Below are 23,812 nucleotides of genomic sequence, written 5' to 3'. Positions count from 1 at the left end.
GAAAGACATTTGTGGTTAAATCAGACTAATATTAAAGAGAGAGAAAAAGCTTTTCTTTTAGATGCTCCTCTTTCTCCCATGGGGTTGTTTGGTGATGCTGTGAATTCAGTTATCGATAAATTTCAAGAAGAAAAGAAACAAACTGCAGCTTTTAAAAAGTTTCTTCCCCTTAAAGTTCATGTCCCTGGGGCTGCTGGGCGGGAGCAGCCCCGGCCGTCTTCGAGCTCATCACATAGAGCGCAGCAGAGGCAGAGTGTCGCGTCTCGTGCTCCCCCTGCTGGACAGTGGGCTCAGCCGCGACACTCTCAGCCGAAGCCTTCTCCCAGTAGAACTGATCTGAGGACAGTTATATTGGCTAAGAAGGCTTCGGCTAAGAAGAAGTCCTGACGCCAAGCCGTTCAGGATGCTGAGGGTGGTCCCCACCGAGGCGGAAAGGTGTTCACCTCTTTTTACGGTGCCCATTCCTCCTCGGTGCCCTCAGGGGCTCGTTCTGCCAACCCCGCCTTTATGCCGGGGCACAGACGATCCCAGCGAGCGCTTTCCCGAGGGACGCTCGCTCCCTCTGAGGAGGGTCTCAGAGCGGTCAGACCAGTTGTTCCCTGCCGGTGCGCCGTTACAGGGCGCTGCGTCTGCTGCTCAAGTTACACCAGAGGCCAGTCTCGAGAGGCTGGTACCCTTAGTAGAATTTCTGGCAGAGTGGAAAAGCCTTCCAAAAATATCTCATTGGGTCCTGCAGACAGTAGAAAAGGGTTATGCTATCCAGTTCAGGTGTCGTCCACCAAAATTCAGAGGGGTTCTGCACACAGTGGTGGGCCCCGAGCAGGCTCTGGTATTGGAACAAGAGGTGAAAACGCTCCTTCAAAAAGAGGCTATAGAACGGGTTCCTCCTCCCAGTTTGGAGTCAGGTTATTACAGCCGATATTTCATCGTTCCAAAGAAGGATGGGGGGTTGCGTCCAATTTTAGACCTGCGCATATTGAATCGCTCGGTAGGGAAGCTAAAATTCAAGATGCTCACTATCAAGCAGATCGTGTCTCAAATCAGGTCCGAGGACTGGTTTGTCACGATAGATCTGAAGGACGCATACTTCCATGTGTCCATCCTTCCACAACACAGGAAGTTCCTGAGGTTCGCCTTCGGGGGCGAGGCGTACCAGTACAGGGTTCTTCCGTTTGGCCTAGCTTTATCTCCCCGCACTTTCACGAAATGCATGGGTGCAGCACTAGTGCCTCTGAGGCTTCAGGGCATTCGTATTCTCAATTACATCGACGATTGGTTGATTTTAGCTCAGACCGAGCAGATGGCGGTTCGGCATCGAGATGTCGTCCTCGCTCATATCAGAAAGTTGGGGTTGAGGCTGAACGCAAAGAAAAGTGTATTATCTCCTTCCCAGAAGACCACTTTTCTGGGTGTCGTTTGGGATTCGGTATCGATGCGGGCGCGACTCTCTCCGACCCGCATCGCTTCGATTCTCTCAGCTGTGAAACAAGTGAAGCTAGGCCAGCTACTCACTGTCAAGCAGTTTCAGAGACTGTTGGGTCTGATGGCAGCAGCGTCCAACGTTATACCTTGCGGCCTGTTGTACATGAGACCGCTACAGTGGTGGCTCAGGACCAAGGGATTCTCCCCGAGGGGAAATCCGCTCCGCACGTTCAAAGTCACGCGGCGCTGCCTTCGTGCTCTGGTCATGTGGAGAGAAACTTGGTTCCTATCCAAAGGTCCTGTGCTGGGGGCTCTTTGTCGTCGCATAACGCTAACGACGGATGCTTCCCTCACAGGGTGGGGGGCGGTCATGAGTGGTCGCCCAGCCCAAGGTCTGTGGCAGGATCATCATCTTTCGTGGCACATAAATTGTCTAGAGATGTTGGCTGTGTTTCAGGCTCTGAAACACTTCCTAACAGACCTGAGAGGCCATCATGTGTTAGTTCAATCAGACAACACGTCGGTGGTCTCTTATATAAATCATCAGGGGGGCCTGCGGTCTCGCCGGCTTTACAAGTTGGCCCGTCAGATCCTCCTGTGGTCCCAAGGGAAGCTACTATCTCTGAGAGCAATGTATCTCCCTGGGTATTTGAATGTGGTAGCAGACTCCCTGTCGAGGCAGGGGCCGAGGCCAGGGGAATGGAGACTCCACCCCGAGGTGGTGGAGCTCCTTTGGTTGAGTTTCGGTCGCGCCGAGGTGGACCTATTCGCTTCCAAGGAGACCACTCATTGTCATCGGTGGTTCTCCATCACTCTTCCAGCCCCCCTGGGGTTGGATGCTATGGTGCAGCCGTGGCCGAGGTCACGTCTGTACGCCTTTCCCCCGATTGCTCTGTTACCAGGAGTTCTGGAGAGGGTCCGCCGGGACGGGGTCAGTCTACTACTAGTAGCCCCGTTCTGGCCGGCCCGAGTATGGTTTGCGGACCTGATTTCTCTCCTGGACGGTTCTCCTTTGGAGCTCCCGGTCAGGAGGGATCTACTCTCCCAGGCGGGGGGCACGATACTTCACCCCCGCCCAGAATTGTGGAAACTGTGGGCTTGGCCTCTGAGGGGGCCCAGCTCATAGACTCCGGTCTCTCAACCGAGGTTGTTGAGACCATTCTTAACTCCAGAGCTCCATCCACGAGGAAGCTTTATGCCTTGAAGTGGAAACTTTTCACTTCTTGGTGTGGAGAACACCTGCAGGACCCAGTTAACTGCCCAGTGGGTGCAGTGCTGGAATTCCTGCAGGAGCGCTTCTCCACAGGGTTATCCCCCTCCACACTAAAGGTGTATGTGGCGGCACTAGCTGCTTACCACGTCCCTTTCAGTGGAGTTTCTCTTGGGAGACACCCGCTTATAACTCGTTTCCTCCGTGGCACTTTGAGGCTGAGGCCAGCAGTTCGTACGAGGGTGCCGACTTGGGATCTGGCCATTGTATTAGAAGGTCTTTCCCTAGCTCCTTTTGAACCTATCGAAGAAGTTCCCGAGAAGTTTCTCACTTTTAAGACTATCTTTTTGCTTGCTATCTCTTCACTAAAAAGAATCGGAGATTTGCAGGCTCTGTCGGTTTCACCCTCGTGCCTGGAATTTGCACCTGGCATGGTTAAAGCTTTTCTGCATCCTAGACCAGGTTACGTTCCTAAGGTTCCTACTAATATTGTTAGACCTACGGTTCTGCAGGCTTTCTGTCCTCCTCCATTTATGTCATCGGACCAGGAGAAACTTAATTCACTCTGCCCTGTTAGGGCATTAGACGCTTATGTCCACAGAGCTGCCCTGTGGAGGAAATCAGAACAACTTTTTGTATGTTTCGGGCCACCCAGGAAAGGGTGTCCGGCGTCTAAACAGAGAATGAGCAAGTGGGTGGTTGAGGCTATCTCACTTGCTTATGAGTCGGCTGGCCAGCCTTCACCTTTGGTTGTCCGAGCTCACTCTACCAGGAGTATGGCTGCTTCTAAAGCTCTTTTGTCGGGGGTTTCCCTGAGTGATGTTTGTGATGCGGCTGGATGGTCTTCACCGCATACTTTTATTAAGTTCTATGACCTAGACTTAAGCTCTACCCCTGGGGCACAGGTGCTCTCGTCCTCTGTGCGCTAGTCTCACATGACGGTCATTTGGTCCTATGGCGACGTGGGTATTCGCGTTCCCGCAGCGTTTGACGCAGCTCGAAGTTCCCTTGAAAGGGAACGTCTCGGTTACGTATGTAACCCTAGTTCCCTGATAGGGAACGAGACGCTGCGTCGCTCCGCCATACTCCCGGCACTCCCGTTAGCGCTTCCTTCAAGCCTATCAGAAGCTAATGCGCTTGTGTTTTTGGGGTGCTTTATAGTTTCCTGGTCGATGACGTCACCCGCCTATGACGTTTCATCTCTCCATTGGGCTGATTCCATACGTGCTTCATGACGCACAACGCAGGGGCGTTCCCGCAGCGTTTGACGCAGCGTCTCGTTCCCTATCAGGGAACTAGGGTTACATACGTAACCGAGACGTTTTGTGTAAGAACGGTGTCGTGTTAGCGGCCCCTAAGTTAATAACCAATGATCGTTGCGACGGAAGTGAATCAATCAAAACGAACTTTAGCTAGACAATAACTTATTTCTAGAGCTGCTGTAAAGCCAAAATAATCTCTGTTACTTTAATTTCCTATTTTCACGGTAAAGCTGCTTTGAAATTATCTACTGTATATTGTTAAATATAGTGCTATATAAATGAAGGTGACTTGACTTGACAGCCTTTCTTCACACACGTCAAACTTGACGCTGTTTGCAGACGCACTCTCGCCCGATCCTCGAGCAATGCCTAGTGTGCCATTCTCAGCAGTTCTCACAATAAACACCTTTTATGCCATGATTACAGACCTCTCATTAGCTGTACATACTGGTATATCTGCATTATTCAGAGAAACCTTGCAGCTGAAGGCTATAGCGCAGCTTTTCTTACTCTTAAACTCTATGATGGAATGTATTTAAAGGAGTCATAATGTAGTATTAACTTTGATACCCACGCTCTATTATAGTCATTTCATGCCCTTCTAAAAAAGAAAAATTGGAAAAAAATAAACACAGAGCTCGTTTGACCCTTATTTCTGAATGCATTATTGTCTCGCAAGATCTGATGCGAGGTTTTGGCTGTCGTGGACGGTCATTTTAATAATGCAAATGAGGGGCGCGTTGATTGGTGGCAGGAAGGAGGGGGCTTGACACCGCAGGTAACTTCAGCATATCATTCCAAAAAGAGATCATGGCGCAAGTTGTTAATGAACCCGACCTGGCCGCGACCTACGGGATTCAACCGTATATGTTTGAGCCAGACTCTGAACCAGAGCTGGAAACGGAAGAGGAACAACAGTCAATTGAAGGACGTCTACATCAACATGTCTCTGAATGGTAAAGACAATTTTTTTGACTGAGACATACATTAACATCAGTAACGAGCTAAAACGTGTTTTGCTATTTTCTCCCACATAAGTTTAGCTTTAATTTAATGTAGATTACATTAACGGAGATGTAGTCTACTTTATTTTCAGCTTACAGTGGTTATAGAGATTAACGTTTGCTATAATGTGTTGTTTTTGCCTTTTTTGACGTTGTGGTTTTTTAGATATTTAATAATTTTCTAATAATGTTTTGTGGTATATTGTTTTCAGAATTACATTTAGCAAACGGTTTTAGGCACTGAGCATGGACTCCTGTACCGTAACTAACGTTACTGTAGTGTAAAACAAAGTGGAAAGATGTGGCTAGCATTCGTAGAGTCCATTCCCCGTGTTTACATCACATACATTAACCGCATTAGTAGTTAGCTGCTGTTTGTTACACAAAATATAGTAATAAAAACACAGTCTTACCGTTTCAAAATCAGGCAAGTCCCTGATTGTTGGAATGGCACCTTTTTCCAAACGTAGCTTCGATGCCAACTTCGCCTGATATTGTCCCAAATTTGTAAAAGATTCTTTTGTGAAATGTTTAGCGCAGACACCTAACGTTGAGCAAGTTGAGATGGTTGTTGGAACAGCGTCATTAAAAATAAATTTCATCCACTTGTCCCTTGTAGTTTGGTCAGTTTTGGGTAAAGAAAAAACATTAGAATGTGGATTATGACAGTCAACCACAGAGCAACTCACGTGTGCACTACATTTCTGCATCTTTCTTGACTGAATATGATGGGGAGAGGGGCAGAGCGGCCCTCCTCTGCGGTGTCCATATATGGTATATCCGGCCCCGTCTTGACGTCAAGTCGGGGGAGAAATTGAAATCTCGTATTCGAGTGCGCGTGCACGTTGGCTAGTTTAAGAACCCTGGGGTAAACAAACGCTTCACTTTTGAATATCGGCATCCCGGCCAATGTATAATCGTTAGTCAATCATAACATACATTGATTCTCATGGAAAAGTGAAAATTGCACATTATGACTCCTTTAAGATGAAATTAAATTGTATAATTTCATAATTCTATTATATAATTGTATATATGGATTACATAATCTTGGATATACACAATTAATGCAACATACTTTAATATAATTTAATATAACTTTAATATAATCGTGTTAGGATGTTATATAACTTTTATAACACGATTATAAGGCCATACAGATTAAGTGCTTTTTGCGTACGTGTGGTTTCAGTTGTTCCTATATTTTTTCGTAAATTTAGGATAACTCATGTGGTAAAGTATACAGCCTTTAATGAACTGGGTTCAATCATTAAAACCAGTTAAAAGTAGATCTTTGAGTCACGGCAACACAGTTCTTTGGGACACATATCAATTGCTCAAACAAGTATTCTTAAACTAGTGGTGATTATTGGATCATCAAGGACAGATGGTTGATATGTGGGTGTGGCTAAGACACCTTTCTTCCTTCCCAGCGGAGGTCCATACAATACTTTTTGGAACAGTTTCCATCCAGCCATTTCCATCCAGCCTATTACTTTGTAAAAGAAAAAATCCTAAACACTCAAAATAATCATCAATGATGAGAATCTTGGGGCAAAGTATATGTCTAAGAATTTTTACCAATATAAAATATACATACTTGGGGTGCAGGGTTTACCTCTCTATATATAAAATAACAACACTGTAGTTATTATTACTTCAATATTTACTGATAAACTACCTATTCATAGTAACTATTTAATTCATACACCTATAATATTTGCTAAAAAAAAAATCTAACACCTTAAAGATTTTTTTATGAAACCTTATGATTTGTGCTGTAGTTAACACTCTGCAGTGTTTTCTACTAAGTTTGATCTGTCAAGGCCATAAATATTTTGATATTCAGATAGGGCCATCTTAGAGGTATTGTACTTCTTATAGTCCGGTCATGAGAAGCGATAACCCACTGGCTTTTATCATACTTTCATCGAAATCTTTTCCATCTCTGGGCCTTGTTTCAAACCCCGACCCCCACCTGTAATGTCCCTTCTTTTGGAGTAGAAAGGTTTTATCCCCTGATTGGTGTTTGAACTCAGCTTCAATCGTAAAGTGTAGACATTCCACACACACGTAATCACGCACAAGCTTTCATTTCCTCAAGCTATTAAAATAAAAGCATTTTAAAACAGAGAATGCCTACAAGAAGTGGCATGGTGATCTCCTAGGGTACAATTTAGGACAGTTTCTAAACATCTAACTTGATGTCTCTTTCTCTCATCGCTCTCAGATCTGGTGCAGGCTGGTCACAGCAGCGTATAATTATTTTCATGTGACCAACTTCTTCTGGATGTTTGGAGAGGGCTGCTATCTGCACACAGCCATAGTACTGACATACTCCACAGACAAACTGAGGAAATGGATGTTCATCTGTATAGGCTGGTGTAAGTATTTGTTTACTTTAAAGCTAATGTGGCACACAATACACAACCCATATTACCCATAATCTAAAGTATTGCTGTGTCACAAGGCATATGTAGGGTTGGATTTAAGACATCAGTGAAAGAGGAAAGTTTTGATTAAAGATTGAAAAATTCTGTCATCATTTACTCACCCTTGTGTTGTTCCAAACCTGTAAGACTTCGGAACACAAATTAAGATATTTTTTATAAAATCTGAGCCATTTCCCTTTCAGTCGATAACGTCAGACGTAGTCGACGGTCGACTGAAATGGGATCACGCCAGGGAGCCTATTGTCTTCGAGTATTATTGAACGAGCCAATACACATTGGCGTGCGAGATCTGCATCTCACACTCCGCCCCGCAGCGCGGGTATAAATACGGAAGTAGATGCACGCACCATTTGCCTTTCGTTTCGGGGCCGAGCTTCATGTCTGGATCTGAAGAGTGTTGTTGTACAACGAGCGAGTGTGTCGGCGCTTCTTTGGGAAGTCTCTCCTGGTGTCGGTGTTTGCAGCGCGAGTGTAGCGGTGATCGCGAGCTTCAAGCTCTCAACTGCTGTTCTCACAGCAACCAAGTTTCTGTTTGTGTTTGTTTGTCTGACGGTCGGTTGAGGGCGAGAAAGTGAGTGCTTCACTGACACAGGGTGCACCATTCCTGTGTTAGTGTTGCCGCGGTCATTCCCCTGTGTGCTCCGGCACTAATGAGAGTTTTTCACTTCCTAAAAAAGCAACACGGGTGCGTTTATGTATTTTTCAAGATGTCATTCCGCCCGTGCGTTTCTGGGTGCGGTCGTTCCCTGTCTCTCTCTGATGGTCACAATTGTTGTATCACGTGTTTGGGCTTACAGCACGCTGAGACAGCTTTTGTGGACAGCTCATGTTTTCACTGTGGGAACATGACTGTCGCAGTGTTGAGGGCGAGACTCGCCTTCGTTCGCGGAGAGCGAGTCCCCATTACCACGCCCCACCTTGCACGGGTGCTGTGTGGGATGGGTGACCGGAGGGTAGTGTTGGATGTCCCACCCGGTAACCATTCCCTGTGGGCTCCTCACCCCTCCCTTCCACTGCTGCCATTGGAGCCTCCGGTGTTGTCCGCTGGTCCATCTGTAATGGGTCGGCCAGCGGTTTCACTCGGGGCTCCCCTGGAGGACAGGACGTCGATTGCAGCATCGGAGGGTGAGCTGACTTCTGGAGATGACGACTCGGCTGCGTTGTCTCCCTCTGGGAGTTCAATGTTGCCCGAGCCGGATCCAGAATTGTCAGCTATGCTGAAACGGGCCGTCGAGGCTGTCGGGCTCGAGTGGAACCTTCCACCGTGTGCTGTTCAGTCTCGGTTGGATGATTGGTATCTCGGGGCGGGCCGTGCTGGTTCTCAGCCCGCCGCCCCAGTGCCCTTCTTTCCCGAAGTGCATGAAGAGCTTACTTGGTCGTGGACGGCATCTTTTACTGTTGAAAACGACTTAAGTAGTTCTTCCTCCCTCACTACCCTTGTCGGAGGAGCGGTGAAGGTTTATGAGGCTATCCCTCCAGTGGAGCGGTCTGTTGCGACTCACTTATGTCCAACGGCCGGTGCATCCTGGATGGGGGATCCTTGTTTCCCCTTGCGGGCCTGTGAGTTCGCGTCAGGATTGGACTCGCCCTCCGGGGTACGAGTGTCGCGGCATGTGCGGTCGGTCTAGCGATGTCCACCTTGGTGGTCCAGGAACGCCATCGTTGGCTCAGCCTGGTTGAGATGGCGGATGCGGACAAGGTTCGGTTCCTGGACTCCCCAATTTCCCAGGTTGGGTTGTTCGGCGACGTGGCCGAGAGCTGCGCCCAACAGTTCTCTGCCACCCAAGTTCGGACGGAGGCTCCCCGACACACCCTATCCCGGCGGCCCGCTGTTGCCTCCACCCTGCCGCCGGTGATAGTCCCTCCGCCCGTTCGTCGCCGAGGGCGTCCCCCTGCCGCTGCCTCCGGTTCCACGGGGTCTCCGCAACATTCTTCACCCAGGCCCTAGCGTAGAACCAGCAGCAGGCAGGCCGCCCGGTCTGTCTCAGTCACTGCCCAGCCAGGGGGCGAGTGTCAGAAGCATTCCTGAGACAGGCCACCCAGGGATGGGGGGACTAGCTCTTCAGATGGTCACCGTTCCACCATTGGCTCTCCGGAGTCCAGTGGTACCCAAATTATCGAAAGAGCGAATTTCTCCGTCCCTGGGTCCCAAGAGGGCGAGGCTGGAGGTTTGCGACCCTGTGGAACAGCCTTGCTCCCCCCAGCCCCCTCTTGTTCGCCAGCCGGCAACACGATGCGTTCGAGGACCCGGTCATCCGCCTTCTCACCCATCCTCTGTTGCCCCGTGGAGTCAGGTAAGTGCAGCACGGCTCACTCAGACCCTGCTTCGGGCCGCCCACGGGCCTTCCGAGCCGGGTCCCTGTCCTCCACCTCGCTGCCCCACCCCGGGTATGCCTGTGGTGCCTCTGGTCCCCCTGGTCCGGTTCGTCGAGGCCTGGAAGGTGCTCTCCAACCCGTCCAGCTGGCTCCTCCCTACCATCAGGCTCGGCTACACGATTCAGTTCCGCCGGAGTCCGCCCAGGTACAGTGGCATTCGCCACACTTCGGTGTCGAGCAAATCTAGTCCTGTCATGCGCGCGGAGATCGCTGTCCTGCTGGCGAAGGACGCGATAGAGCCGGTGCCTGTAGCCGATATGAAGACCGGCTTTTACAGCCCATACTTCATTGTACCCAAGAAAGGTGGTGGGTTACGACCAATCTTGGACCTGCGAGTCCTGAACCGGGCCCTCCACAAGCTCCCGTTCAGAATGCTAACGCAGAAACGCATCTTCCAATGTGTCCGTGCCCAAGAGTGGTTTGCAGCGATAGACCTGAAGGACGCGTACTTTCATGTCTCCATCCTGCCGCGACACAGGCCATTCCTGCGTTTCGCGTTTGAGGGTCAGGCGTATCAGTACAAAGTCCTACCCTTCGGGCTGGCCTATCTCGACGACTGGCTCATACTAGCGCAGTCTCGGGAGCAGTTATGCGAACACAGGGATTTGCTGCTCCAGCACATCAGCCAGTTGGGTCTTCAGGTCAACTGGGAGAAGAGCAAACTCGCCCCCGTGCAGAGGATCTCTTTTCTCGGTTTGGAGCTGGACTCGGTCCAACACACAGCGCGCCTCACAGAGAATCGCGCCCGGCCGGTGCTGAACTGCCTGAATCTCATCAAGAGCAGTACAGTGGTTTTTCTGAAACAATTTCAGAGGCTCCTGGGGCATATGGCAGCCGCAGCCGCAGTTACGCCGCTCGGCCTGCTTCATATGAGACCACTCCAGCACTGGCTTCACGACCGAGTCCCGTGGTGGGCGTGGCAGAGAGGTATGCTCCGTGTGAAAATCACCCGGGCCTGCCTCCAAACCCTCAGCCCGTGGTCGGACCTTTCGTTTCTCCGGGCCGGTGTGTCCCTAGAACAAGTGTCCAGGCATGCTGTGGTTTCCACAGACGCCTCCAACACCGGCTGGGGGGCCACGTACAACGGGCATGCAGTAGCTGGCACCTGGACGGGGCCCCCCCTACATTGGCACATCAACTGCCTCGAGTTGTTAGCAGTGCTCCTTGCTTCGAGACGCCTCAAGACGACGCTGCTCGGCAAGCATGTACTGGTCCGTACGGACAACACGGCGACCGTTGCGTACATCAACCGCCAAGGTGGTCTACGTTCCCGTCGCATGTCACAACTCGCCCGCCACCTCCTCCTATGGAGTCAGAAGCATCTGAGGTCGCTTCGTGCCGTTCACATCCCTGGCCTGCTCAATCGTGCCGCCGACGAGCTGTCACGACAGATTGTGGCCTCCGGGGAATGGCGACTCCATCCCCAGGCGGTCCAGCTGATATGGGACCACTTCGGGGCCGCACAGATAGATCTGTTTGCCTCTCCGGACCCCCTAAGGTGTTCGATCATTTCTGTGCTTTCTTTCCTGCAAGAGGCTTTGGAGCGTCGGCTGTCCCCCTCCACCCTCGAAGTGTATGTTGCCGCTATTGCCGCACATCATGATGCAGTAGACGGGAAATCCCTGGGGAAGCATGATCTGATCGTCAGGTTCCTGAGGGGAGCGAGGAGATTGAATCCGCCTCGCCCCCCCTCGATACCCTCTTGGGACTTATCTAACCGCACTGCAGAGACCGCCCTTCGAGCCTTTGCAGGTAGCAGAGTTAAAAATTCTGTCCCAAAAGACAGTTCTCCTGCTTTTTTTTTGGCCCCCATCAAGAGGGTAGGGGACCTGCACGCATTTTCGGTCAGCGAATCGTGCCTGGAATTCGGGCCGGCTAACTCTCACGTTATCCTGAGACCCCGGCCTGGATATGTGCCCAAGGTTTCTACCACCCCCTTTCGGGACCAGGTGGTGAACCTGCAAGCACTGCCCCCGGAGGAGGCAGACCCAGCCCTGGCTTTTCTCTGCCCCGTTCGCGCTCTGTGCTCATACGTGGACAGAACGCAAAGCTTTAGGACCTCAGAGCAGCTCTTCGTCTGTTACGGAGATCAGCGGAAAGGAAAGGCTGTCTCCAAGCAGAGGTTGGCCCACTGGATAGTGGATGCCATCATCTTGGCGTATGAGTCCCAAGGTGAACCCTGTCCACCCGGACTGCGAGCTCACTCCACAAGGAGCCGCTTCTTGGGCGTTGGCACAGGGTGCCTCGCTGACAGATGTCTGTAGAGCTGCGGGCTTGGCGACACCTTAATACGTTTGCTAGATTCTATAGCCTACGTGTCGAACCGGTTGCTTGCCGTGTGCTCTCTTCTCATAGAAGCCAGTAACACCGTGAGCCCCGGTTCAGTGTCGGCTTGCTGCGCCATTCCCCTCCTACGGACCAGATACGTGCGCCATTTTGCTCCAGTTGAATTCCCTTATCCGGAACCTGTTGAGCTCCTCCGCACCCCTCCAACGTCGGACGTGGCGGAACGTCCGGTGTTACGCCTACCACTCGTATGCAGTGTGGAACCCGTGTTAGGCTGGGTCCATATGTTGCGGTCCCTATGGTGACCCCATATGTGTATTCTTCCACGATACGGCTCCCCAAGGTGAGCCCGTGTCTTTCCCTTGGCAGAGTCCTGCCGTCACTGTAAATCGGTGTTGTCTCCCCCCTCTCTAGGCTGGAGCCACCCCAGTGATATTCCATATGTTACACTGCCCGGTCCTCCGCCCAGTTCATATGCGTATCCCTCCCCCCCCCCCCCCCCCCCTTTTTTCGGGGTTGGTTGGGCTTCCGCAGCGTCCCTTCCTTCCGAGGTTGGACACGCTTTCCCAGTGTTACCAAGTCTAACTGAGTGGGTCTTGTGGAACAGCAGCGACTTCCTGGCCTAAGCCCTGTCCTTTTCCGCTAAAACGTCGGGAGGATCAGAAGGCTTTTGTCTAGGCACTGGAAGGTGGCAGCGTTAGTGGCGTGTTCAAAGGGTGATCCCATTTCAGTCGACCGTCGACTACGTCTGACGTTATCGACTGAAAGGGAACGTCCTGGTTGCGTATGCAACCCACCGTTCCCTGAAGGAGGGAACGGAGGACGTAGTCCCCTTGCCACTACCGCTGGACCACCGCTGACTCCGAGTTACGCTCGGCTCCTCAGCGAAAAGCAAATGGTGCGTGCATCTACTTCCGTATTTATACCCGCGCTGCGGGGCGGAGTGTGAGATGCAGATCTTGCACGCCAATGTGTATTGGCTCGTTCAATAATACTCGAAGACAATAGGCTCCTGGCGTGATCCCATTTCAGTCGACCGTCAACTACGTCCTCCGTTCCCTCCTACAGGGAACGGTGGGTTGCATACGCAACCAGGACGTTCTGTACTCTCCATTGATAGCTACGCAACTACCACTTTGACGCTTCAAAACGTTCATAAAGACATTGTAAAACTAATCCATATGAATTTAGCAGTTTAGTTCAAATTTTCTGAAGAAACATGATCGCTTCATACTGTATGCTGAACAGATTTAATTTGGGATTTATTCACATTTAAACATTGATCAGTGAACATAAACAGAAGCTCAACCATACCTGCTTGACACGTGAACCTGGTTCTCACACGTCAAGCGAACATGCTTGAGCTTTCGTTTATCATAACTGATGTGTGCGTTGATGAATGTTTATATGTGAATAAAAGCCTAAATTAAATCTGTTCATCATATAAAGTGATTGTGTCTCTTCAGAAAATGTGGACTAATCCACTCAATTCATATGGATTCGTTTTAAAAATCTCATTATTTTTTTATTTTTTTGAAGCCTCAAATTGGTAGTTGTGTAGCTGTCAATGAATGGATAGAAATATCTTCATTTATGTTCCGAAGATAAACGAAAGTAGAGAAAATTATATATTTTTTAAAAAGAGTAATTAATGACAGAATATTTATTTTTGGGTGAACTACATGTACAGTAAAGCCTTAAGGAGACAAACACAGCAAGATCAGGATTGTGCATTACATGAACTAAGAAAATCAGTTCTGATTTTATGTTGCCTTTAAAGTACATCATTGATTAAATTACTTTTGATTAATAACTTGAAAAAGAGACACAGCTACATTAGTAGATAATTACACTAATGAGGACTGCAATTTGATCAGGTTCTCTTCTGAACCATGGGCGAGTTATTATGCGAATAAACAAGCCATGGATTTTCCTTATTAAAAATGCATTGCAAATGAGTCATTGCAGAGGATTTATCACACAGTCCCTTAATAGTATCAATTATACTGTTTGTTCAATGTCTTTGATTTACAAAGTAAGCGAGTGGAAATTTGCTCTGCTTTTTCCATAGGTATTCCATTCCCCATTATCGTCGCATGGGCCATTGGCAAGCTGTACTATGACAATGAAAAGTGAGTTTGCTGACGCTTTCTGTCATTTTCTTCCTTTTTTATCTCTGTATAATATCTGCATTTTTCTCCACACACACAAACTCCCTCACCTCATTTACAATAGAAGCAATTAAAGGTTAGATTGACCCCAATTATCTCCATCATCTACCCTCTTCTTGCTCATTAAACAATCGATCCACGATAAAGCCAGAGAATCGTTCTGTAAGTGATGCTAATTAACGCCTGCTATTCACGAAATTGATGAGTGACACTAATGTAAACATCCCAGAGTTCAATAGTATTCAAGACTTGATATAATACAGTTAAAAGATCTTCTAAATAAAAATACTTTTTATAATAAAAACTAACAAATGACTAACAATTGATGAAAATGTATTTTATTAGACACTTTTAAAGAATGGATTAGGGCGGATATTCTACTAAAGCCCACATTAACTTCTATAGTCCCAAGATGGGACACTACAAAGAAACAATGTTTTATTGTGAAAAATGTTAATTTATTCATATTAAATAGGGGTAGAGGGGTATATAATATCCATTGTCCAGGATTTATATTTAGGGTTAAATGCATGAAATATGGCATTATTGTAATATATGAAAATATTTTCACCATTTTTGCAGATTTACTGTCTTCTGCACATGAAATACTAATAGTTTTACCATGTATAATATGAATTAAATAATAGTTACATTAATTAGAATTATTGTGGCATTATGTCACAAGTAAGTTGATAGTGTACGTAATAATTTGTGGATGGATGGATGGATGGATGGATGGATGGATGGATGGATGGATGGGTAGATGCGTGGATTGATGGTTTGGATGGATGGATGGATGGATGGATTGATGGTTCGGATGGATGGGTGGGTGGGTACATGCGTGGATGGTTTTGATAGATGGATGGATGGATTGATGGTCTGGATGGATGGATGGATGGATGGATGGATGGATGGATGGATGGGTGGGTAGATGCATGGATGGTTTGGATAGATGGATTGATTGTATGGATGGTTGGATGGATGGATGGATGGATGGATGGATGGATGGATGGATGGATGGATGGATGGATGGATGGATGGTTTAGATAGATGGATGGATTATTTGGATGGATGCTTGGATGGAAGGATGGGTGGATGGATGGTCTGGATGGATGTATGGATGGATGGATGGTTTAGATAGATGGATGGATGTTTTGGATGAATACTTGGATGGAAGGATGGGTGGATGCATGGATGGATGGAAGGGCCTTTTTATTTCCTTTAGACTGTGTATAGAAAATAAGAAACATTGCCAAATTTAAACTTAATGTGTGAATTGTTGTTAAATGGAGCCTCTGGAGTGCTACCAAACTAAACAAACTAATTTTTGCATTATTAAAAAGTCTCTGTTAACAGTCCGTAACACTTCTTTAATTCACCTTCTCACTTACATCTGCTGAACACTGTGGAGCAGCGCTTCTCAAAAATGGGTTACAACTATGCACAGAAAGGAAAAAACAATGCTAAATGATAATTATAAAATGCAGCTAACCATACAAGTGTACACAGATTATGTTGTTAATTTCAATGGCTGTACATCTTCTCTGGGTGTTCAGTTTTTAAAATGTATTAATCCCTTAGATGCTTTTCGGATTAGCCTTGCCCTTAAACCAACTGCTTAAACCAAATTTATCTCAATGTAATTTTCTTTGACCTTAAGGGCAAACCCCAACCAGATGTAGATGACCCCAGAAAAGTATTGTTTAAACATGCGTATTTAAAAAACAAAACAAAAAAACAACAACAACTGAGGCTTATTTTACCTAGATGGATTTGTGTATCTCTTTGGTTGAGCTCCACAAATGACAGCATTTTGCCATTCAGACGTATCCCCAAAACCCAGATGTTTCACCCTTCCTGTAAAACTGACACACTTACCCGAGACAGTCTTGATTATGCCGTGTACCCAACTGAAACTGTAAGAATAACTAATCTGGTGCATATCTGCCCTACTTTCCTTCTCTTCCTTGCTTTGTTTCTTTATTTTCTTTTTATGGAAAAGCTTCTTTTTAGATATTTTCCAGTCGATCGTCTTTAATCACTTTACTGAACTTGTTTTACTAGGCTTGTTTGCACTATAATAATAAACATTTATCTCCAAATCCATTTTTATTGTTGCACAGATAAACAGTTAAGCAGTTAAGCAATCTGAAAGAATGGGGTGAAAATAATATATATATACTTTATAATAACTTTAGGTGCTTCATCATTAAGTAAGGGATCTTACTCTTTCTGTGCAGGTGCTGGTTTGGGAAGCGGGCCGGGATTTACACTGATTATATTTACCAGGGTCCCATGATCCTTGTCCTACTGGTGAGTCAGCTCAGTCTTGTTCCCTTTCAAGGGAACTTCGAGCTGCGTCAAACGCTGTGGGAACGCCCCTGCGTTGTGCGTCATGAAGCACGTATGGAATCAGCCCAATGGAGAGATGAAACGTCATAGGCGGGTGACGTCATCGACCAGGAAACTATAAAGCACCCCAAAAACACAAGCGCATTAGCTTCTGTGCTTTCAGTCGCGCTACATGTGAATCTGTCCCTGTGTGATATTGTCTGTCTTACATACCCTGCACCACACAAACAATTTATCCCTATATATATATATATTGAGAGATTATGGCGGACGAACAGCAGTTTAGAAAGTGTGTTCCTCCCTGCTCGCGTTATTTAACGAGCGGGGATACACATGATCTTTGTGTTGTTTGTTTGGGAGTTCAGCATGCCCAGTTTGCTCTCGAGGGAGCAGACTGTGAGCATTGCGAGCGTTTGCCGTTAAGGACGCTCCGCTCCCGCCGGTCGCTCTTTGAGGAGAGCGGTTCGGTGCGCGCTCCCCGCGGTTCGGGTCCCGCTTCTGCCGAGGCAGAGCGGCGGCGCTTATCGTGGGGATCGCAGATGGATCTCACAGCGGGGTTTGAGACGGGCTCTGCCTTATCTCTCCCTTCACCTGTGAGATCCAGTGCCTCAGTCCCGGGTTCGGAAGCACGCGCTGCGGTTTCTTCCGCTCGGGCTGAGGCACCAATGCTATCCAGTTCTGAGGAACTTGATGTTGTTAGTGTTGAGGGAGATGTGGAGGATTCGCCACCCCACACTCCTGAGAGTGATGAGCTTATGGAGGTGTTAACAAGAGCTGTTGAAAAACTTAATATTGAATGGCCAGTGACTAGACAGGAGTCTGTTTCTAAATCAAAGTTGGATGAGAGATTTTTGCCGTCACGTGTGCAGCCTCCACGCCGGTGCCTGCCGTTTTTCCATGATCTCCACACCGAGGTGTCGAAATCATGGAGAAAACCGGTGTCATATAGAGTGTTTAGTCCCCAGACTTCAACATACGCTAATATTATGGGAGCCAAGGCTCATGGTTATGGTGCGTTGCCTCGTGTGGAAGAGACGCTTGCGAGCCATCTCTCCCCCGAAGCAGCATCATCTTTTAAGGCACCGGCATTACCCACCAAGCCTTTAAGAAACACTTCGGCTTTGGTGGGTAAAGCATATTCGGCAGCAGGTCAGGCTGCGTCATGTCTGCATACTATGTCAATCTTGCAGGCATACCAGGCTGATCTGCTAAGGGACATGAGTGAGAGTGAGGAGGTCAGTACTGACGTAGTTCGCGAACTGCGTCAGGCTGCTGATTTATCCCTGCGTGCCACCAGAGAATCGGCCAAATTAATGGGTCGTTCTATGGCAGCTCTGGTGGCCGCAGAAAGACATTTGTGGTTAAATCAGACTAATATTAAAGAGAGAGAAAAAGCTTTTCTTTTAGATGCTCCTCTTTCTCCCATGGGGTTGTTTGGTGATGCTGTGAATTCAGTTATCGATAAATTCCAAGAAGAAAAGAAACAAACTGCAGCTTTTAAAAAGTTTCTTCCCCTTAAAGTTCATGTCCCTGGGGCTGCTGGGCGGGAGCAGCCCCGGCCGTCTTCGAGCTCATCACATAGAGCGCAGCAGAGGCAGAGTGTCGCGTCTCGTGCTCCCCCTGCTGGACAGTGGGCTCAGCCGCGACACTCTCAGCCGAAGCCTTCTCCCAGTAGAACTGATCTGAGGACAGTTATATTGGCTAAGAAGGCTTCGGCTAAGAAGAAGTCCTGACGCCAAGCCGTTCAGGATGCTGAGGGTGGTCCCCACCGAGGCGGAAAGGTGTTCACCTCTTTTTACGGTGCCCATTCCTCCTCGGTGCCCTCAGGGGCTCGTTCTGCCAACCCCGCCTTTATGCCGGGGCACAGACGATCCCAGCGAGCGCTTTCCCGAGGGACGCTCGCTCCCTCTGAGGAGGGTCTCAGAGCGGTCAGACCAGTTGTTCCCTGCCGGTGCGCCGTTACAGGGCGCTGCGTCTGCTGCTCAAGTTACACCAGAGGCCAGTCTCGAGAGGCTGGTACCCTTAGTAGAATTTCTGGCAGAGTGGAAAAGCCTTCCAAAAATATCTCATTGGGTCCTGCAGACAGTAGAAAAGGGTTATGCTATCCAGTTCAGGTGTCGTCCACCAAAATTCAGAGGGGTTCTGCACACAGTGGTGGGCCCCGAGCAGGCTCTGGTATTGGAACAAGAGGTGAAAACGCTCCTTCAAAAAGAGGCTATAGAACGGGTTCCTCCTCCCAGTTTGGAGTCAGGTTATTACAGCCGATATTTCATCGTTCCAAAGAAGGATGGGGGGTTGCGTCCAATTTTAGACCTGCGCATATTGAATCGCTCGGTAGGGAAGCTAAAATTCAAGATGCTCACTATCAAGCAGATCGTGTCTCAAATCAGGTCCGAGGACTGGTTTGTCACGATAGATCTGAAGGACGCATACTTCCATGTGTCCATCCTTCCACAACACAGGAAGTTCCTGAGGTTCGCCTTCGGGGGCGAGGCGTACCAGTACAGGGTTCTTCCGTTTGGCCTAGCTTTATCTCCCCGCACTTTCACGAAATGCATGGATGCAGCACTAGTGCCTCTGAGGCTTCAGGGCATTCGTATTCTCAATTACATCGACGATTGGTTGATTTTAGCTCAGACCGAGCAGATGGCGGTTCGGCATCGAGATGTCGTCCTCGCTCATATCAGAAAGTTGGGGTTGAGGCTGAACGCAAAGAAAAGTGTATTATCTCCTTCCCAGAAGACCACTTTTCTGGGTGTCGTTTGGGATTCGGTATCGATGCGGGCGCGACTCTCTCCGACCCGCATCGCTTCGATTCTCTCAGCTGTGAAACAAGTGAAGCTAGGCCAGCTACTCACTGTCAAGCAGTTTCAGAGACTGTTGGGTCTGATGGCAGCAGCGTCCAACGTTATACCTTGCGGCCTGTTGTACATGAGACCGCTACAGTGGTGGCTCAGGACCAAGGGATTCTCCCCGAGGGGAAATCCGCTCCGCACGTTCAAAGTCACGCGGCGCTGCCTTCGTGCTCTGGTCATGTGGAGAGAAACTTGGTTCCTATCCAAAGGTCCTGTGCTGGGGGCTCTTTGTCGTCGCATAACGCTAACGACGGATGCTTCCCTCACAGGGTGGGGGGCGGTCATGAGTGGTCGCCCAGCCCAAGGTCTGTGGCAGGATCATCATCTTTCGTGGCACATAAATTGTCTAGAGATGTTGGCTGTGTTTCAGGCTCTGAAACACTTCCTAACAGACCTGAGAGGCCATCATGTGTTAGTTCAATCAGACAACACGTCGGTGGTCTCTTATATAAATCATCAGGGGGGCCTGCGGTCTCGCCGGCTTTACAAGTTGGCCCGTCAGATCCTCCTGTGGTCCCAGGGGAAGCTACTATCTCTGAGAGCAATGTATCTCCCTGGGTATTTGAATGTGGTAGCAGACTCCCTGTCGAGGCAGGGGCCGAGGCCAGGGGAATGGAGACTCCACCCCGAGGTGGTGGAGCTCCTTTGGTTGAGTTTCGGTCGCGCCGAGGTGGACCTATTCGCTTCCAAGGAGACCACTCATTGTCATCGGTGGTTCTCCATCACTCTTCCAGCCCCCCTGGGGTTGGATGCTATGGTGCAGCCGTGGCCGAGGTCACGTCTGTACGCCTTTCCCCCGATTGCTCTGTTACCAGGAGTTCTGGAGAGGGTCCGCCGGGACGGGGTCAGTCTACTACTAGTAGCCCCGTTCTGGCCGGCCCGAGTATGGTTTGCGGACCTGATTTCTCTCCTGGACGGTTCTCCTTTGGAGCTCCCGGTCAGGAGGGATCTACTCTCCCAGGCGGGGGGCACGATACTTCACCCCCGCCCAGAATTGTGGAAACTGTGGGCTTGGCCTCTGAGGGGGCCCAGCTCATAGACTCCGGTCTCTCAACCGAGGTTGTTGAGACCATTCTTAACTCCAGAGCTCCATCCACGAGGAAGCTTTATGCCTTGAAGTGGAAACTTTTCACTTCTTGGTGTGGAGAACACCTGCAGGACCCAGTTAACTGCCCAGTGGGTGCAGTGCTGGAATTCCTGCAGGAGCGCTTCTCCACAGGGTTATCCCCCTCCACACTAAAGGTGTATGTGGCGGCACTAGCTGCTTACCACGTCCCTTTCAGTGGAGTTTCTCTTGGGAGACACCCGCTTATAACTCGTTTCCTCCGTGGCACTTTGAGGCTGAGGCCAGCAGTTCGTACGAGGGTGCCGACTTGGGATCTGGCCATTGTATTAGAAGGTCTTTCCCTAGCTCCTTTTGAACCTATCGAAGAAGTTCCCGAGAAGTTTCTCACTTTTAAGACTATCTTTTTGCTTGCTATCTCTTCACTAAAAAGAATCGGAGATTTGCAGGCTCTGTCGGTTTCACCCTCGTGCCTGGAATTTGCACCTGGCATGGTTAAAGCTTTTCTGCATCCTAGACCAGGTTACGTTCCTAAGGTTCCTACTAATATTGTTAGACCTACGGTTCTGCAGGCTTTCTGTCCTCCTCCATTTATGTCATCGGACCAGGAGAAACTTAATTCACTCTGCCCTGTTAGGGCATTAGACGCTTATGTCCACAGAGCTGCCCTGTGGAGGAAATCAGAACAACTTTTTGTATGTTTCGGGCCACCCAGGAAAGGGTGTCCGGCGTCTAAACAGAGAATGAGCAAGTGGGTGGTTGAGGCTATCTCACTTGCTTATGAGTCGGCTGGCCAGCCTTCACCTTTGGTTGTCCGAGCTCACTCTACCAGGAGTATGGCTGCTTCTAAAGCTCTTTTGTCGGGGGTTTCCCTGAGTGATGTTTGTGATGCGGCTGGATGGTCTTCACCGCATACTTTTATTAAGTTCTATGACCTAGACTTAAGCTCTACCCCTGGGGCACAGGTGCTCTCGTCCTCTGTGCGCTAGTCTCACATGACGGTCATTTGGTCCTATGGCGACGTGGGTATTCGCGTTCCCGCAGCGTTTGACGCAGCTCGAAGTTCCCTTGAAAGGGAACGTCTCGGTTACGTATGTAACCCTAGTTCCCTGATAGGGAACGAGACGCTGCGTCGCTCCGCCATACTCCCGGCACTCCCGTTAGCGCTTCCTTCAAGCCTATCAGAAGCTAATGCGCTTGTGTTTTTGGGGTGCTTTATAGTTTCCTGGTCGATGACGTCACCCGCCTATGACGTTTCATCTCTCCATTGGGCTGATTCCATACGTGCTTCATGACGCACAACGCAGGGGCGTTCCCACAGCGTTTGACGCAGCGTCTCGTTCCCTATCAGGGAACTAGGGTTACATACGTAACCGAGACGATTCATGTCCACTTACACAAATGTTTCATGAGATTTGGTGTTTACAAGTAATTTAGCATTTTTTATTTGTTTGCTTCCTCTTTCGCATGAGTCTTATTATGTCTTCCATGATTTATGTGTGTAATTTCATATTGATGATAATTCATATTTGCCATTATACTGTGTAAAATCGAGTGCCTTTTCTCTCTATCTCCCTCTCCATCTCTAGATTAATTTCATTTTTCTCTTCAATATTGTGAGGATCCTGATGACTAAACTGAGGGCCTCCACTACCTCAGAAACCATTCAGTACAGGTGAGATAGATTATTCAGCACAGACAGATCCCAAAAGACAGGTTTTGCTCAGAGGTTGCTCATTGTAGGGCTAGGAGATTTTTTCAAGTTTTTGAAAGTCTCTTATGCTCACCAGAGCTGCACTTAGCATTTATTTGATCAAAAATAGAGTGAAACAGTAATATTGTGAATTATTATTATGATTTAAAAACTGTTTAAAGATGTAATTTATTCCTGTGATGGCAAAGCTGAATTTTCTTCTGAAATCCTTCAGAAATCATTCTAATAAGCACTTATGCTCAGGAAAAATGTCTTATTATCATCAATGTTGAAAAAGGTTGTGATACTTAATATTTTTGTGGAAGCTTAATTTGTTTCAGGATCCTTTGATGAATAGAAAGTTCAAAAGAACACCATTACTATGGCTTTTGATCAATTTAACACATCCTTGTTAAAAGATGACACCAAACAGGGTACTGTATTTTACAAAGTTTAAAGCCAAAATTCTGGATAATTTCCCTCAAAATTAGTGTAGGAAATGTTACTTTACGTCGGATGCTTATCCTAAACTCCTTATGTGAAATAATAATGAATACAAAAGGATAGAATAGTAGACAACTGCTGACATACAGTAAGAATTTAGAGCTAGAATATGAATCTGGAAAGCAGAACTCTATTGTGTATGAAAATGTTGCAGTGTTGGGCTGCTCAGAGGCTCAGACTAACAGAGCAATTTTAATAGGCACACAGTGTTTACACTTTATGGGTAAATCATGTGGCTTACATTTAGTTGTCTCTGCATATTAAAATGTGATATTTTAACATCCAAAACATTCCACGCTGTGATTTGGCTTTCCTTTTGGGTAGATGGAGGAGGATGCTGAATTTAGACATGTTTTGTGTCTGTTCTGAGTTCTGGAACTTTATAATAAGCTGTTAGTTACTGTGCCAAACTATTGTGTGAAAAAGAGAGGAAGGGATTGATGGATGATTGATGTGTTGAGGATCTCTCTCTCTCTCTCTCTCTCTCTCTCTCTCTCTCTCTCTCTCTCTCTCTCTCTCTCTCTCTGTGTGTGTGTGTGTGTGTGTGTGTGTGTGTGTGCGTGCATGCGTGCATGCGTGTGTTTGTGTGTGTGTGTGTGTGTGTGTGTGTGTGTGTGATACTCATATTTCCTTCAGCTATGACTGATGTCCTTTACAGTCACAGTCAGTCGCCCATAGCAAATGCAATACATACTAATTAAACCAAATTCATCTCAATGTCATAGCGTTGAACTCTTTGTATATTAGCAATTGTGGCATTACTCTGTGTATCATTAATCAGACACCACCTGGCTAAAAATGCTCTATTAATAACATTTTATGTAGAATATATTGTGAAATTTGTGTTAAATCTAATAATATTTGTCAATCAAATGGAAATTAGGGGCCGGTTGCAAAAACTTAGTCTCTATATGAAGTCTGAAGAACAAGTTTGACCAACTATAGTAGCAGTTAGACGAGAGGTAATCTGTCTTGCTTACAAATTAGGCCAATCTTACTTTTTATGTAACTGACTTTACAAAGTAAGGACCAGTCTTGGTAGAAAAAAAATGAGATGACATTGGGCCAGCTTTATTAAACAGGGCAAATTAGTGTGAGAGCGCAATCCCATAAAACGCAGATGGGAGTGGAAAGTTCTGCAGGTGATTTACTGACGATGTG

At 47.8% G+C, this 23,812-nt stretch overlaps 1 protein-coding gene across 2 annotated transcripts in view; it reads left to right on the top strand.

Moving 5' to 3' along the window:
- The window catches only part of crhr1 (corticotropin releasing hormone receptor 1), a 297,757-nt gene that overhangs the window by 230,680 nt on the left and 43,265 nt on the right, over positions 1-23,812 (top strand). For both annotated transcript variants that reach the window (XM_077212216.1, XM_077212215.1), the window contains 4 exons: positions 7,129-7,282; positions 14,085-14,145; positions 16,425-16,497; positions 22,044-22,129. In XM_077212216.1, the coding sequence (XP_077068331.1) occupies positions 7,129-7,282; positions 14,085-14,145; positions 16,425-16,497; positions 22,044-22,129 (374 nt within the window). The remainder of the gene's footprint in view (positions 1-7,128; positions 7,283-14,084; positions 14,146-16,424; positions 16,498-22,043; positions 22,130-23,812) is intronic.

The sequence above is a fragment of the Siphateles boraxobius genome, unplaced genomic scaffold (assembly GCF_051911475.1).
Source record: "Siphateles boraxobius isolate OS27281-9 unplaced genomic scaffold, OSU_SipBor_1 66, whole genome shotgun sequence".
Classification (NCBI taxonomy): Eukaryota; Metazoa; Chordata; class Actinopteri; order Cypriniformes; family Leuciscidae; genus Siphateles; species Siphateles boraxobius.
The sequence above is the reverse complement of the archived record's forward strand: the minus strand, read 5'-3'. Positions and strand labels throughout refer to the sequence as shown.